Genomic DNA, 11,698 nt, shown 5'->3' with positions numbered 1-11,698 from the left:
CATTCTTTCTCTAAATCTCTAATCTAGCCAAGCCACACCTCAGTCTTTACTCCCGGCCCCCAGCCAAGAGATGCCTGTCTTTTCCTCCTGGATAGGGAAGTCCAGGCTGGAGGGGAGCTGTGCTGGAAGTGGGCTCAGCTGGGATTATTGGGGGGCGGCCTGCAGCTTCATCCCCACAGCCCTCCCTCTTCTTTCAGGTGAACCACACAGTAGCCCTCAGCACAATCGGGGAGTCCAACTACCATTTCGGGGTCACGTACGTGGGGACAAAGCAGCTGAGTCCCACGGAGGTGAGGTTCTTGTCGTTTCATTCATTGTATCATTCTTCTGACAAGTGTGTAGCCAAACACCAGAAGGCTTTGTCGGGAAGAAGCCAGAGCTGTTGAGGGTGCTGTGAGGGGGCACTGTGTCTCTCCAAGGTGCATTGTAATACGGGTCGTTCCTTCATCCTGGACCCCTGCTCTCTGCCCAATCCTGTGTTGCATGAGGCTTTGAATGCCAAACTAGGCATTTGGACTTTCTCTAGGGGGCACTGGAGAGCCATGGGAAGATCTGAAAGAGGGAAGGTCACGGTCAGGTTTATGCTTTAGAAATGTCTCAGGATGCCGGGCACAGGCTAGGTTAGGGGAGTGGGGGCTGAACTGGAGGCCTGGAAGGAGACTGGGGCAGGATATGGGAGGAGTTAGGAGACCGAATTCGTTAACTGGTTCCATTCAATAAATTCACTTATTCAACAAACCTTCATTGTACCTCCATTCTGTGTCCAGCTCTCTGCAGGGGACATAGCAGTGACTGAAACAGCTGTGGGGCTCACAGTCTAGTGGCGAGAGGGGACAGTCTGTTCCCGGGGAGTAACAGTGCAAGGTGGGCAGGACTGAAATGGAACCCAAAGGCTAGGGGAGCCTAATTCAGCCTAGGTGGTCAGGGAGAGCTTCCTGGAAGGGAGGCCTTCAAACTGAATTTTTCTGATTCTAAGCTTTTCACCTGGGCCCATCACTTATGTACTTCCATAATGCTAGGCCTCTGACCTTTAACCTCTCACCTTACCTTACTGTCTGCCTCACAGGCATTCCCCGTGTTGGTGGGTGACATGGACAATAGCGGCAGCCTCAATGCTCAGGTCATTCACCAGCTGGGCCCCGGCCTCAGGTCCAAGATGGCCATCCAGGTGAGTGGGCGTCGAGTCACCTGCTCCCCCAGCCATCCTGAGCACCGGGCTGCCCTCACACTTCCCCTCCTTCCCCACAGACCCAGCAGTCAAAGTTCGTGAACTGGCAGGTGGACGGGGAGTACCGGGGTTCTGACTTCACAGCAGCCGTCACCCTTGGGAACCCAGACGTCCTGGTGGGTTCAGGTAAGAGGCGCAGGGCTTGCGGCGGGGGCGGGGGCATAGTCTAGTCCCAGCTTTACCAGCAAGTCCGGCCCCTCTGTACCTCCTTTCTACCATCTGAAAGATGGGCACAGGCAGGAGGGTTTTGAAACATCAGGCAGCAGAGCGTCACGGGTGAGAAAGCGGATTCAAACCCCAGCTCTGCCGCTGGCTTAAATGCAACTGTAGGCAGCTTCCAGCACCTCTGTGGGCCTCCGTTGTCTCGCCTGTACAATTGGGCTGCCTCACAGCGCCAGTGAGTAGGTCATGTAAGTTTGTGTGTGTGAAATGCTTCAAAGAGGGTCAGACGTGATAATGGGTCCCAAGGAAGTGAGCTCCTGTTATTAACTCGGGGGGCCCTAGTGGTGTTTGAGGGCACAGAGCAGCGCCCAGGGCGCGGCTTCCACTTGCAGTTGGGAAGGAGATGTAGTCTGAGACGTGGAGACTGACAGGGAAAATTCCTGTTTGCGTTGGCTGGGGGCAGGAACCACTGGGCTCTGTCTCCACTTCTAGTTTCTCCGTTGTTTTGTTTGTGTGTTTTTTGTTGTTAAACCGAGGATATTTTTCCCATTGATTTTTAGAGAGGGGGAGAGTTAGGGAGGGGGTGGGGAGAGAAAGAGGGCAAGAAACATCAATGTGAGAGAGACACATTGATTGGTTGCCGGCAAGGCCGGGGATGGAACCTGCAGCTCAGGTATATGCTCTTGACTGGGAATAGAACCCTTCAATCCGAGGGCTGGCATTTATTTAGTGAGTATTTATTGATCGTGTACGTGTGTATTCGAGGCACAGAGGATAAGGTGCTGAACAAAGGAGTTAAATCTGCCTTGTGGGAGCTCCCATTTTAGTGGAGGCAGGCCAGGTAAAGCAGTACATAAAGAAATGATGGCAGGTGATGGGGCTGTACAGAAAGATTGGGGTCTCAGGAGGGTTGGATGGAGTCCTCAGAGAAGGCCTCATTACATAGATGGTATTTGAACAAAGACTGAGGGCAGGGGCGAGGGTTCCAAGCAGATATGCGGGAAAGGAGCTTTCATCCGGAGGTAACAGCAAGTGCAAAGGCACTGAGGCAGGACCCTTTACTGGAACAGAGAGGAGGGAGGGGCTGTGATGGATGAAGGAGGAGGGTGAGTGTGAGGGATAGGAGTCGGGACCAAATCACACAAGGCTTTGTGGAAGTTGGTCTTTACTCTGAATGTGTCGGGGGCCACGGGAGGCATTTGATAAGGACAGGACGTGACTTGGCTTCTAACGGGGTCCCCTGTGCTGACACGTGAAGGACAGATAGAAAGGGACCCACTGCAGGGGCTGTGCAGGGGTTAAAAGGCCGAGTCCGGGTGTACTTTAATGGAGCCGACGGAGTTTGCTAGAGGATTGGATCTGGGAGATAGAAGAGAGGATCCAGAGGACTCCTGAGTTTGGGGCTTGAACAGCTGGGAGGATGGAGTTGGTGATTCCCGCCTTTGATCGGTCGTGAGAGTGGGCTCCTGGGCAGAGTCCTGAGGGCCTTTGGGAAGGCAGGACGCCAGCAGCCCTGGGAGGGCCCGGGAGAGCTCCTGCCCCTGCCTGCCAGAGGCTAAGGAGCCTTCTCAGAGGAGGCATCACCTTTGAGCTTCCAAAGGAAGAGGAGGAGCTACCCTGGCAGGAGATGGCGAGCAGCTGGGAAGGGGAGGGCGGGGAAAGGCCATGTCATAAAATGCCGGCGCTGGGGAAGCTGGGCGTGAGAGGCCCTCGGTGAAGCTTCAACCGTGGGGGGAATTCGGGGCCTTGGGCAGAAAGAACATTTTCTGTCCCCTCTGACCTCTGATGGCATCACCCCTCTGCTCACACACCCACTGCAGTTGGGCCATGTGAGGTTTTCTGACGCTTCCTGGAATCGCTGTGTTCTTTACACATATGCACCTTTACACATGTGCACACTCAGAGAGGCAAGGAGAGAGAGAAGCATCAGTGATGAGAGAGAATCTTTGATTGGCTGCCTCCTGTGCGTCCCCTACTGGAAATTGAGCGCACAACCTGGGCATGTGCCCTGACCGAGAATTGAACCGTGACCTCCTGGTTCATAGGTCAACACTCAACCACTGAACCACACCGGCCGGGGCTCTTCTCTGGCTTGGACGTGGCTGAGTAAGTCTCTGGGCACACATCACCCTCACGAACAGACCTCTGTGACTAAAGTGTCTAGTATCGCCTCACCTGTCCCATAGTCTTTATGGCACTTCCCTCTGAAGTTGTCTCACCCTTTATTACCTGTCTATCTCCTACGCTAGGATGTCAGCTCCGGGAACCATGCTGGGGCCAGAATAGGTGCCCAGGAAACGCTGAGCAAAGGAGTGAGCAGTGTGATGGCAGGTCCCATCCTTTCCCTCAGCCTTTTGTCAAGCCCTGAGCATGTCATGTGCATCTTCTCCTTCATTCAGTTCCAGGTGCTGGGAATAGAGCAGTAAGGAAATAGCTCCTGGATCCTCTGTGGGGTAGGTGCTGCCATTGTCCCCATCTTACTGAGGCCCAGAGAGGGGAAGCGATTCCCAAAGGACGCAGCAAGTCGGACTCGATAGTCCATTCTCTTCTCTCGGGTACCGGCACCCCCTTCTCTGCACACACTCCCGCATCGACCTTTTGTGCTCCCCACACTGGCCTCCCAGCCCCTCTTCCTCCTCCTCAGACTAATAAAAACGGGGCCTACTGGCCCAGGTCACTGCTGAGCCCAGTAACTGACACCGACAGCTGGGACTGGGCCTGTTTCCTCCTCTGTCACAGGGCACAGTAGCAGTGACCACCTCTCACTGCAGGATTCAGCGGCAGCACCTCTTCAGCGCTGAGCTCCAGGTGTGTGGGTAGGGCTCGCTGTGTGTCTCAGTGCCACCCCGCAGTGGGCAGAGGTGTATGTGTTCTTGTTTTGTTTTTTGAGGTGTCTGTTTTTATGACCCCCATTTCACAGATGAGAAATCGGGCCCGAGTGAAATCAAGTTGCCTAGACTCCGAGGAGCTGGAATCTGAATCACGGCCTAATTCAAGGGCCCGAGTTCTTACCTGGTTCCCTCCCCATGGCCTCGGCTCCTCGGGAGCTTCTGTGTCATTCTAAGCACCTAGTGTGTGCGGCCCCGGGCAGGGCGGTGCTGGGACACAGCAGGGGCTGAGACAGCCCGTCCTGTCCTCACAGGGCTCCTGGGCCAGAGGGAGACATCTGCCTTTAAGCAAATGATCACACAGTGACCTCCTTGCTATTGGGAGAAACCCTACTCAGGAAAGCTCAGGTCGCCATGAGACTTAGAACAGGCGGGCAGCTGTCTCACCTGGAGTGACAGGGACCGCTCCCCTGAATGGCCCTGTCCGCGCGAGGGAGGGTGAAGCGGGGGTAGCGCTCAGGAGCGGGCACTGCACATGGGGGGGGAGTGCAGAAAGAAGTCCTGTCTGGCTGGGGCTGAGAGCCACCTTCCCGTCAGGTTCTGCCCTGGGCACCTGCCACTCCTGCCCCAGGTGGCGTCCCCAAGGAATCCTGGTGTGGCCCCAGCCGTGCAGGGGAAAGGTCGGGGGGTGGGAGCCTAAACCTGCCCCTGCCCAGCAGGTTTGGGAGGTGGATCCGGAGACGGGACTTCTTTCCCAGGTTGGCAGCTCTGCCCCTTGCCTGAGGCCTGCTCTTTGGTCTCACAGACCTGACCCACTTTCTCCCCTCGTGGGGTTTAAACCCACTGGGCTCTTCATGGCTGCTGTAGAGCCTGCAGAATGAATAGCGTCCAGATGAGCTGCTGGTCTCAACAAAGCCCTGGCTCGGGGAGCTGCGTGCCATGGGGAGCTGGGTCTGGCTGAGTGGGGAAGGAGATAGGGATGGGGAAGGAGTGAGATGTTCAGGAAAAAGGAGGCGAATCCTGCGCAGGAGGAAGAGCCCCCTGGGCCACATTGGCCACGGGCCAGAGGCCCCGGATATGTGCTTGGGGAGCAGAGAAGGGAGGGCGGCATGGAAATAGCCAGATTCCACCGGGCACGTGGGGCCTGGGAGCGAGACTTCAGTAGTGAAGACCACAGGATTTGCGTTCCCGTAGACTCGTGTTCTCGGTGATGGCAGGAGTGGTGGAAGCGGGGGACCAGAGCGGGTGAGTGCCAGAGTCCCCTGGGGGTGATGGCAGCCTAGGGGCACGTGTGGCCGGCTGTGTGGCTGTGTGGCTGTGTTAGGGAAGGGAGGTGGCTCTGTTTGGAAGGTGGAGCCAAGCCACATGGGGCCTTGCGGCTGTGCTGTGAGGAGCCAGGATCTGGGCACGGGAGCCACACAGGTTCTGAGCAGAGGGAGGCCGGGGTTGAGTTTGTGCTTTAGCAGGATCCCTCTGTAAGTTGCTGGGAGAGGGTGAAGCTCAGGCAGGCCAGGGAGGAGGGTGGGGCTGGGCTGGGGGCCAGGGGGCAAGGCAGGCCCAGGAGATGAGAGGAGGGACAGCTGGAGAGATGATCAGGGGTCACACGCCCTCGGTCCCAGCAGTTGGCAGACCTGCGAGGCCAGTGAGTTTTAAGTCCCTCTGTGACTCTGGGCCACGGGTGGGGGATGTCCAGCTCGTGGGCCATATAAGGCCCAAGAAATCATTTGGTCTGGCCCTGCCAAGGCTTTAGGGGTGAGTTAATTAAATGTGTGACCAAATATAGCAGGCTAATTTTTTAAAATATATTTTTATTGATTTCAGATAGGGAGAGAGAGAAACATCGATGAGAGAAAATCATTGATCGGCTGCCTCCTACACATCCCTTCTCAGGATTAAGGCCCCAAATAGGGCATGTGCCCTGGCCAGGAATCAAACCGTGACCTCCTGACTTATACAGGTCAATGCTCAACCACTGAGCCCCTCTGGCTGGGCACCAGGCTAATTTTTAAGTTGATAACTTTGTGTGGCCTGTGAATGATGTTACAAATATCCAAATGGCCCTTGGCACAAAAAGGCTCTCCACCCCTGATCTAGTCAGTCACTTCATTCTGTGGGCCTCAGTTTCCCTCCATTGAATGCCGGTGCTCCTGGCCAGAGGTGTGCTGGTAATGGTTTAATGCCGGCTCGGGGGGCTGATTGTATCATCTGCTTGTGAAGAAGTGCACACAGTGGCTCCCATGAGCCCACCTGTGACCCCAGCCTCCCCAGAAGCCCCCTCCCAGGTGTGCCCACTCACAGATCGTGTGTGTCCCCCCTCCCCCATTTCTGCCCTGCTCCCATGGCCAGTTCGAGTCTGTGCATCTGATTTTCTTTGAGAAGCAGCATCTTGCTCTATCCTGTCCCTGCCTGCCCCTGCCTTCCCCTTACGGGGTCTTCCTGTTTCCTGTTGGGTTACATGACCTCACAGCCTCTCTGCTCAGTGTTGGTGGGTTTCTCTGCAGAGACTCTTCCATTCCTCCTTGCCCTCTGCTTCTGATTCTGCTTCCCTGTCTCTCTGAAGGTGTCTTGTTGTCTGTTTCCCTGTCACTCCCTCTGTCTCCCCCCTGCGTCTTCCCCTCCTAGAAGATCACGTGTGGGGGCTGCTCTCCTGGGCTCTGAAGACAGGCATGAATGAGTCTCAGCCCGTGGCTTCAGGAATGCAGCCCAGCGATGGAGAGCCATCTGTTAGCAAACACTCTCGGGGGCCTCCAGGGTCCCGGCTGCCGAGGGGCAGTGGGGCAGTCCTGGTGAGCACTGGGCGAGCTCTACGCTGTGCCCACATCCACTCCTTTAGGCTCCTTTACTGAGAAGTGACACCGTGGCCTGCAGTTACAGCCGAGTGGTGGGCTGCAGTGCCATTAGCACCCTGAGGTGTGCTCTCACTGACCCTCCCCTCCTGCCAGTCCCAGCGGCAGAGTGGTTCTCACGCATTTTGTGACCACGGGTGAGGGACTTAACTCCCTCAGCCTCTTCTATAAATGATGGCGATTGAATGCCAGCTACACAGGGTTGTGCAGACCAGATGAGGTCCCACGGGGTCTGGGAGACCGACCTCACTCACCCTGTGAACTCCATGGAGCAGCAGTGTGGGAGGCCTGAGGGCGGGCCCTGAGCCTCCGGCAGGGGCCTGCCTTCCAGGCCCCCGGAGCAGGAGTCTGGCCCAGCACGCTGGCCGGGCAGAAACTGCCCACCTCGCCCAGGTAACAGCTGCCATCTCACCCGCAGGAATCCTCGTGGCCCACTACCTCCAGAGCATCACGCCGTGTCTGGCACTGGGCGGAGAGCTGGTCTACCACCGGCGGCCTGGGAGAGGGTACTGTCATGTCTCTAGCTGGGAAATACACATGTGAGTCTGGGGCCCGAGGGTAGGAGTGGGGCTGGGCCTCGGACTCCTGGGTCTGGGCGAGGGGACCTGGGTTCTCAAGTCCCCCTGGTAACCTACCCCCACCCCACACTGCTCTCTTACAGTGAACAACTGGTTGGCGACAGTAACGTTGGGCCAGGCGGGCATGCACGCGACATACTACCACAAAGCCAGCGACCAGGTGAGCTGGTCCAGAGACCGGCCGCGAGCGCGCACTTCCAGGCATGGGTTGCTAGGGGCTTGTGTGCCCGGGAGTCCAGTCTGGGATGCTGACTCTGTTGCCCTGGCCCCTCCAGCTGCAGGTAGGCGTGGAGTTTGAGGCCAGCACAAGGATGCAAGACACGAGCGTCTCCTTCGGGTACCAGCTGGACTTGCCCAAGGCCAACCTCCTCTTCAAAGGTACAGGCCTCAGTTTCCCCGCATGGAAAACAAGACGAGAGGTGACTCAGCTCTGAGTGGGTGTAGGCCAAGGAGATGGTGAAGGGCATCAGGCCGGGACTCTTGGGGGCCTCCAAATCACCCAGGAGTGCTTGCTAAGAAGGTGGGGCCTGGGCCTAAGCTTCGTCCCTGCTACATTCCTCCCCACCCCGGCCAGCAGCCCCCTCCCATCTCTGCACTCGACCCTCTTTTTTCTTTTCCCGTAAGTCGACGGCAACTTGGAGCACACCCAGCCACCCCACTCAGGTCACAGTGGAAACGAGGCTCCTGGAGGTTGCGGTCACTACCAGACCCTCCTCCAGCTGCCTGCCTCCCGACCTGGTGTCTAGCTTTAAGTCTTTCTTCTTGGGCCTCAGTGGTTCTCGGGTTTGGAGGGTCTGAAGACCACCCCGAAGGCCGCATCAGTCAGCAGGGCTGCTGCCGGCGGCGATGAGGCCCCCGGGGTTTCTTCACCTCTATCTCAGCCCTTGCTCTGGCAGAGGCTGGGTTGGGGTTCCAGCTCTGGCCCCGTGAAGTGAGTGAGCCTCCCTCCCACGTGGGGGGAGCACCGGCAGGTGCACATCACCAGGCTCTCGTGAATGAGGACAGTTCAGTCTTCCATTCAGCAGACACCGAGCGCCCGCTGTGCCCAGAGTTGTGCTGAGGGTGCTGGGACGGCCCGTCCTCACGGGTCACACGAGGAAGCACAGACCCATCCTCAAAAGCAAGGACCTGGTGTGGACAGGACTGAATGGGGGGGCCCATGGGGTGGCGGAGGGCTTCCCGGAGGGGAGGGCTCACTGAGCTGAGGGAGATGAGCCGGTTGCTTCGAGGGCTGAAGTACCTGGGGTGCAGGAAGAGGTTTCTGGGAACAGCCTGGTCACAGGTCTGGAAGCCCGCAGTCTGGCGGTGTCTGATGTGGCCTGGAACACGGCCCCACAGACAGTGGGAAGCCGGCACATGGCTCTCAGCGCAGCTGTCTGCCCACAGGCTCCGTGGACAGCAACTGGATCGTGGGCGCCACGCTGGAGAAGAAGCTCCCGCCCCTGCCCCTGACGCTGGCCCTCGGGGCCTTCCTGAATCACGGAAAGAACAAGTTCCAGTGTGGCTTTGGCCTCACCATCGGCTGAGCCCCTCCTGGCTCCTGCCTCCCACTCCCTCCCTCCTTGAGATTCCCCCTGCTCCTCCCCCGACAGAGGGGAGACCTACGCGCCCCTCCCTCTCCCTTCCCTCCCTCCTTGGTGGTCAGGGGGGCAGCGGAAAGGAGGGGGCCATCACCCCAGCAGCTGAGGGGGGAATTCTAAAACCACGGGCGCTTCAGGATTCGGAGCACCGGGGGCTGTGTGCCCAGTGGACCTGGGGCCCAGAAGGGGTTCTGGAATCGAGGGGCACGCCAGATTCTGAGCACCAGGGGCAGAGGCTGCCAGACAACCTCAGGGAGGTGTTGGGGCATCGCCACCACCCCCCAAAGATCATGGGGCCCCGCCCCAAGGGGGCAGCAAGAAGAGGAGCTTCCCCATCCCAGGTCTGCCCTCCACCCACTTTCCCATCCACTCCTCGGTATAAATCATGTTTATAAGTTATGGAAGAACTGGGACATTTTACAGAAAAAAAACAAAAAATATACATGAAAAAAAAAGACACGAAATGGGAGGCCTGGTTTTCCTACCTGTCTGCCCCTCCGTTCATTCCATCCAGCCTGATCTTCCCATGGTGGCCACAGGGGGGTGCCACAGGGCTGGGGTATGGAAGGATGATCCAGAAAGGGAGTCAATCCTGGCTGCTAACAGGAGCCCAACTTAGAGAGGGAAGGGCCTGGCCCAGGATCACAGCCTCCCTGGGACATCACCGGCCTCTCCAGGAGGGTGTGGTCTTGTGGTCACTGGCTCCAGCTTGGTCTGGCCAGAGAGGCTGCAGGGGACTTTGTGCCTTCGGAGGTGAAGCAACAGGAATGGTACTGTCAGTGCAGAGGTGGGGGGCTGCGAGCTGGGACTCTGGGGGCTTTCCAGATTCCAAAAAGGGCAGGGGATGTTAGGATTTCTGTCTGCTAGGGAGGGCAGAGGTTTCCTGGAGAATACAGGCACCTGGAAACAATTCAGAATCACTATCTGACAAAGAACAAAAGATAAATTACACTTAAAAATTGTAAAACCGTTTTTGCTTTAAAGGACACCATTGAGAAAGACCACCCATACAACGGGAGAAATATTTGCAAATCTAATATATGATAAGGATGGTGATGGAAAAAATAACTGGGAGAAAGGCATGAGTTTAGGATTGGGCAGGGGGGGGTCACCTGTGTCTCAGGTGTCTGATGCTGGGAGGAGAGATCAGTTGGCCTGCCTGGGGCTCAGGTAATCACCCCTGACTCCCTAAGGGAACTGAAAACCCTGTCTGCCACCCATACATACCCAGGGTTTGGGTGGAGGCTGCTGAGCAGAAATGAACCCTTATTGCCTGGAAAGCTACAACACCCATTTCCTGTCCACATCTGTCCTGACACTGAGGCCCCCTTCCTGGTACCAGGGGTTTGGCCTCCCCTGACCCCATGGGATCCAATTCTCCCTGTGTGGCCTCACCATCTGTCTTAACCTCGTGCAGTAACAGCTGCTAGGAGGTTTGTGTTGGAGCTGAGATAAGACACACTGTGTGTGAGGTTCCCAGTACTTCACACAGGACAGCAGATTCTCAGCGTTTTGGTCATTTCCTTACATTGATGAGATGCTGTAAGAGCTTAACTCGTTTATATCCCTTAGCCCCTGGGAAAGTGTGCTTCGTTAAACATTTTACTGCAGTTCCAAGGACCATCTATTGATGAGGTTACATGAGGACTTACGTAGCTTCTTGCATCACTGAACGATGGTGTAAGTGCAGTTGTTTCCCCCGTTACGTGGACCAGAAACTGGATGTTCACACAGGCTTGGTCATATGCCCAAGGTCACACAGCTGGCAAGGGACAGCCCGGTTCAGGCTGGGCATTGGGTTCCAGAGTCTCCAGTCCTAACTGGGCAGCATGAAAGCTCCAGGCCTGTGGAGGCACGACGTTTGGGCAGCTGGAATCCACAGTGCTGGTGCTGGACTGAATTTCCTCATCTGTGCCCAAGGTCACAGCCAGCGAGGGAGTGAGGACTAAGACCCAGGTTCCATTCTCAAAGCCTAGGCTTTCAGCAGAGCCATCACACTCCCCCACCCTCCCGTCTCATTTCTGCCACCAGTTCTCTTCTCCCTCGGACCCAGGGATCCAAGCCCCCAGCCCCCTCCTTCCTCTGACCCAGGATTTCCTGTCCCCAGCCCCCTCCCCAAATTTGATTCATCAGTGGCTGCCTGCTCCTTCCCCTTCCATGCCCAGCCCCACAGAATTGAGGAGGGCGCCTGAGTTTCTGGGTGAGATGTCACCTCCCCTCCTGGGGGCTGGGGGCATCACAGAGCCTCCAAGCCCCACCTCCTTCCCCCTGCTCGCTGTGTGAAGGGGGAGAACAGCCCACCTCGTGACCAGGGGCTGGCCCAGCTGCCCTAGCCCTGGAGGAGTGGGCGGGGCAGGGGAGCCCTATAATTGGAGGAGTCCGGGATCCCTGAGTCCTACTCAGCCAGAGTGGAGGCGAAAGACCGGTTGCTCAGGAGTCGGTGAGAAGCAGAATTGGGGGCACAGAGACCAGCTCA

At 57.2% G+C, this 11,698-nt stretch overlaps 2 protein-coding genes across 2 annotated transcripts in view; both read left to right on the top strand.

Annotated features, from left to right (window-relative positions):
* TOMM40 (translocase of outer mitochondrial membrane 40 homolog (yeast)) overlaps positions 1–10,184 on the top strand; it is a 12,550-nt gene extending 2,366 nt beyond the window's left edge. Inside the window, 8 exon segments of the mRNA XM_005863406.2 lie at positions 198–290; positions 1,067–1,168; positions 1,249–1,354; positions 7,483–7,564; positions 7,566–7,603; positions 7,726–7,802; positions 7,918–8,020; positions 9,029–10,184. Of these exon segments, the coding sequence (XP_005863468.1) occupies positions 198–290; positions 1,067–1,168; positions 1,249–1,354; positions 7,483–7,564; positions 7,566–7,603; positions 7,726–7,802; positions 7,918–8,020; positions 9,029–9,168 (741 nt within the window). The 3' untranslated portion in view covers positions 9,169–10,184.
* A 1,413-nt stretch (positions 10,185–11,597) lies between these two features.
* Positions 11,598–11,698, top strand: part of APOE (apolipoprotein E) — a 2,854-nt gene continuing 2,753 nt past the window's right edge. The window contains exon 1 of the mRNA XM_005863405.2: positions 11,598–11,662. The gene's annotated coding sequence lies outside the window, so the exon portion shown is untranslated. The remainder of the gene's footprint in view (positions 11,663–11,698) is intronic.

The sequence above is a fragment of the Myotis brandtii genome, unplaced genomic scaffold, assembly GCF_000412655.1.
Source record: "Myotis brandtii unplaced genomic scaffold, ASM41265v1 scaffold1774, whole genome shotgun sequence".
Classification (NCBI taxonomy): domain Eukaryota; kingdom Metazoa; phylum Chordata; class Mammalia; order Chiroptera; family Vespertilionidae; genus Myotis; species Myotis brandtii.
Note: the sequence above shows the minus strand (reverse complement) of the source record. Positions and strands in the feature narration are given on the sequence as shown.